The sequence below is a fragment of the Pyrgilauda ruficollis genome, unplaced genomic scaffold (genome assembly GCF_017590135.1).
Source record: "Pyrgilauda ruficollis isolate IOZ18807 unplaced genomic scaffold, ASM1759013v1 scaffold496, whole genome shotgun sequence".
NCBI lineage: Eukaryota > Metazoa > Chordata > Aves > Passeriformes > Passeridae > Pyrgilauda > Pyrgilauda ruficollis.
In genome coordinates, this window is record NW_024526555.1 from 1 (window position 1) to 4620 (window position 4620).

Consider the following 4620-nt stretch of genomic DNA (forward strand, 5'->3'; position numbering starts at 1 on the left):
TGGGGTGGATTTCGGGGTTTTTGGGGTCAGTGGGTGTCGTTTTTGATGACGATCTCCAGCCCGTGCTGGCGCAGCTGCGCCCGCAGCAGCAGGTTCTTGTTCTTGAGCTCCTCCACCTGCGTTTGGGGGGGTCAGGCACCCCAAAACAGCCCCCAGACACCCCAAAATATCCCTCAGAGACCCTGAAATGTCACCCTGAACCCCAAAATATCCCCCCAGGCACTCCCAGTACAGCCCAGTGCTCCCAGTGCTCCCAGTACCCCAAACCAGCAGGTTCTTGCTCTTCAGCTCCACCTGCACTTAGGGGGGTCAGGCACCCCAAAACAGCCCCCAGACACCCCGAAATGTCACCCTGCACCCCAAAACAGCCCCCAGAGACCCCAAAATATCCCCCAGGCACTCCCAGTACAGCCCAGTAACTCCCAGTGCTCCCAGTACCCCAAACCAGCAGGTTCTTGCTCTTGAGCTCCTCCACCTGCACTTAGGGGGGTCAGGCACCCCAAAACAGCCCCCAGAGACCCCAGAATGTCACCCTGCACCCCAAAATGTCACCCTGCACCCCAAAATATCCCCCAGGGCACTCCCAGTGCTCCCAGTACAGCCCAGTAACCCAAACCAGCAGGTTCTTGTTCTTCAGCTCCTCCACTGGATTTTGGGCTGTCCCGAGGTGGTTTGGGGGGGTTCAGACACCCCAAAATATCGCCCAGGGCCCCAAAATACCACCCAGTCCCCATCCCAGTGCTCCCAGTCCATCCAAACCCCATTCCCAGTCCATCCCAGTCCCTCCCAGTCACTCCAGTCTCACCTGCTGGCGCAGCACCTCGTTGTCCATTGATCCCAATGACCCCAATGCCATTCCCATGACCCCAATCCCATCCCAATGACCCCAATCCCATCCCAGTGACTCCAGCCCCATTCCCAGTCCCATCCCAGCCCCATTCCCAGTTTCCCCCAGTCCATCCCAGTCCCTCCCAGTGCTCCCAGTACCCCAAACCAGCAGGTTCTTGCTCTTCAGCTCCCAGTCGCCCCAGTCTCACCTGCTGGTGCAGCACCTCGTCCATCTGCAGCTGGTCCAGCCCCATCAATCCCACTGATCCCAATGACCCCAATCCCATTCCCATGACCCCAATCCCATCCCAATGACCCCAGTCTATCCCAGTCCCATTCCCAGTCCATCCCAGTCCCTCCCAGTGCTCCCAGTCTCACCTGCTGGCACAGCACCTCGTTGTCCATTGATCCCAATGACCCCAATGCCATTCCAATCACCCCAATCCCATCCCAGCCCCATTCCCATGACCCCAATCCCATCCCAATGACCCCAATCCCATCCCAGCCCCATTCCCAGTGCTCCCAGTCTGACCTGGTGCAGCCCCTCGTTGTCCATCTGCAGCTGGTCCAGGCCCTGCAGCTCCTCGCTCAGCCGCAGGTTGCTCTGCCGCAGCTCCTGGATGTAGTCGCAGGCCTTGGACAGGATCCCGCCCTTGCTCTGCCGTGGGGGCTGGGGGTCACTGCCGGATCCCCATCCGGATCCCAGATCCCATCCAGATCCCCATCCGGATCCCAGAACCAGATCCCAGATCCAGATCCAGATCCAGATCCAGATCCCAGATCCCCATCCAGATCCCAGATTCCCATCCGGATCCCAGATCCAGATCCAGATCCCAGATCCCCATCCAGATCCCAGATTCCCATCCAGATCCCAGAACCAGATCCCAGATCCCCATCCAGATCCCCATCCAGATCCCAGATCCCCATCCAGATCCCCATCCAGATCCCAGATCCCCATCCAGATCCCCATATCCCAATGACCCCAATCCCATCCCAGCCCCATTCCCATGACCCCAGTCCCATTCCCAGTCCATCCCAGCCCCATTCCCAGTTGCTCCCAGTCTGACCTGCTGGCGCAGCACCTCGTTGTCCATCTGCAGCTGGTCCAGGCCCTGCAGCTCCTCGCTCAGCCGCAGGTTGCTCTGCCGCAGCTCCTGGATGTAGTCGCAGGCCTTGGACAGGATCCCGCCCTTGCTCTGCCGTGGGGGCTGGGGGTCACTGCCGGATCCCCATCCGGATCCCAGATCCCCATCCGGATCCCCATCCGGATCCCAGATCCCATCCAGATCCCCATCCGGATCCCAGAACCAGATCCCAGATCCAGATCCAGATCCAGATCCAGATCCCAGATCCCCATCCAGATCCCAGATTCCCATCCGGATCCCAGATCCAGATCCAGATCCCAGATCCCCATCCAGATCCCAGATTCCCATCCAGATCCCAGAACCAGATCCCAGATCCCCATCCAGATCCCCATCCAGATCCCAGATCCCCATCCAGATCCCCATCTAGATCCCAAATCCCAGATTCAGATCCCGATCCAGATCCCAGAACCAGATCCAGATCCCCATCCAGATCCCAGATTCCCATCCAGATCCCAGAACCAGATCCCAGATCCCCATCCAGATCCCCATCTAGATCCCAAATCCCAGATTCAGATCCCGATCCAGATCCCAGAACCAGATCCAGATCCCCATCCAGATCCCAGATCCCCATCCAGATCCCCATCTAGATCCCAAATCCCAGATTCAGATCCCGATCCAGATCCCAGAACCAGATCCAGATCCCCATCCAGACCCCAGATCTGGATCCAGATCCCAGATCCCAGATCCCAGATCCAGATCTGGATCCCAGATCCAGATCCCGATCCGGACCCCAGCTCCGGATCCCAGCTCCACGGGGAGGCAGGGCTGGCACCTGTCCGGATTTGGTGTTCTCCATGGAGCAGTCGGGGATGATCTTGGACAGCTGCACGATCCAGTTGTTGATCTTGTCCCGGCGCCGGCGCTCCACTGCCAGGAATGGGAACGGGCAATGGGAACAGGATTCCCAGTGGGAATGGGAATGGGGAATGGGGCCACGTGGGTTCCCAGTGGGAATGGGGAATGGGAATTCGGGTGGCCCACGGGAATTGGGGTGGTCCCCAGGATGAGCCTTTGGGATCGGGATGAGCCTTTGGGATTGGGATGGCCCCTCAGGAATGGGGGTGCCCCTTTGGGGTCGGGGTGTCCCTTTAGGATCAGGGTGTCCCTTTGGGGTCGGGGTGTCCCTCAGGATTGGGGTGTCCCTTTGGGGCCGGGGTGTCCCTTTAGGATCGGGGTGTCCCTTTGGGGTCGGGGTGTCCCTTTAGGATCAGGGTGTCCCTTTGGGATTGGGGTGTCCCTTTAGGATGGGGGTGTCCCTTTGGGGTCAGGGTGTCCCTCAGGAATGGGGGTGCCCCTTTGGGGCCGGGGTGTCCCTCAGGAATGGGGGTGTCCCTTTGGGATCAGGGTGTCCCTTTGGGGTCCCGGCTGTCCCGGTACCTTCGTTGTGCTGTGCCCGGCGCTTCTCGTCCCGCGTGGCTCGGGGAGCCTCCGACTTCCTGGGGAGGGGCACAGGTGGGCACAGGTGTGTTTGGGTGTGTCCAGGTGTGCCCCAGGTGTGACACGGGTGTGTCTGAGTGTGTCCCAGTGTGACCTGGGTGTGCCCCAGGTGTGCCCAGATGTGTCTGGGCGTGCCCCAGGTGTGCCCCAGGTGTGTCTGGGCGTGCCCCAGGTGTGTCTGGGCATGCCCCAGGTGTGCCCAGGTGTGTCTGGGTGTATCCCAGGTGTGCCCGGGTGTGCCCCAGATGTGTCTGGGTGTATCCCAGGTGTGTCTGGGTGTGCCCCAGGTGTGCCCAGGTACTCACGGGGAGTAGGGGTGTGCGCGGGGGGCGATGGAGCGCTGGGCCCCCCCCGGGAGCACCTCCTGTGGTGACATCATCACGAAAAACTGCCCTGGAGCCCAGAGCCACAGGTGAGAGCCCAACCCCACAGGTGAGAGCCCAAAACCCACAGGTGAGAGCCCAACCCCACAGGTGAAAGCTCAGTATCACAGGTGAGATGCAAAAACCCACAGGTGAGACCCCAAATGCATTCACCCAAGTGATCCCAAACCCACGCAGGTGCCTCCAAACCCATCCAGGTGAGTCCCAACCCAACCTAGGTGACCCCAAACTGGCCCAGGTGACCCCCAAACTGGCCCAGGTGACCCCAAACCCATCCAGGTGACCTCAAACCCAACCCAGGTGACCCCACACCCACCCCAGGTACCCCCAAAGCGGCCCAGGTGAGCCCCAATTCAGTTCAGTGACCCCAAACCCATCCAGGTGATTCCCAACCCAGCCCAGGTGCCCCCAAACCCACCCCAGGTGCCCCCAAACCCAACCCAGGTGACCCCAAACCCATCCAGGTGATTCCCAACCCAGCCCAGGTGACCCCAAACCCACCCAGGTGACCCCAAACCCAACCCAGGTGCCCCCAACCCAGCCCAGGTGATCCCAAACCCAACCCAGGTGACCCCAAACCCACCCCAGGTGACCCCAAACCCAACCCAGGTGCCCCCAAACTGGCCCAGGTGATCCCAAACCCAACCCAGGTGCCCCCAAACCCAACCCAGGTGACCCCAAACCCAACCCAGGTGCCCCCAACCCAGCCCAGGTGATCCCAAACCCAACCCAGGTGACCCCAAACCCACCCCAGGTGACCCCAAACCCAACCCAGGTGCCCCCAAACTGGCCCAGGTGATCCCAAACCCAACCCAGGTGCCCCCAAA

At 60.9% G+C, this 4620-nt stretch overlaps 1 protein-coding gene across 1 annotated transcript in view; it reads right to left on the reverse strand.

The window, feature by feature from the left end:
* USF1 (upstream transcription factor 1) overlaps positions 1-4620 on the reverse strand; it is a 13138-nt gene continuing 8518 nt past the window's right edge. The window contains exons 8-12 of the mRNA XM_041479683.1: positions 3716-3803; positions 3351-3409; positions 2746-2840; positions 1896-2024; positions 1-116 (exon numbers count right to left, since the gene is read on the reverse strand). Of these exons, the coding sequence (XP_041335617.1) occupies positions 27-116; positions 1896-2024; positions 2746-2840; positions 3351-3409; positions 3716-3803 (461 nt within the window). The 3' untranslated portion in view covers positions 1-26. The remainder of the gene's footprint in view (positions 117-1895; positions 2025-2745; positions 2841-3350; positions 3410-3715; positions 3804-4620) is intronic.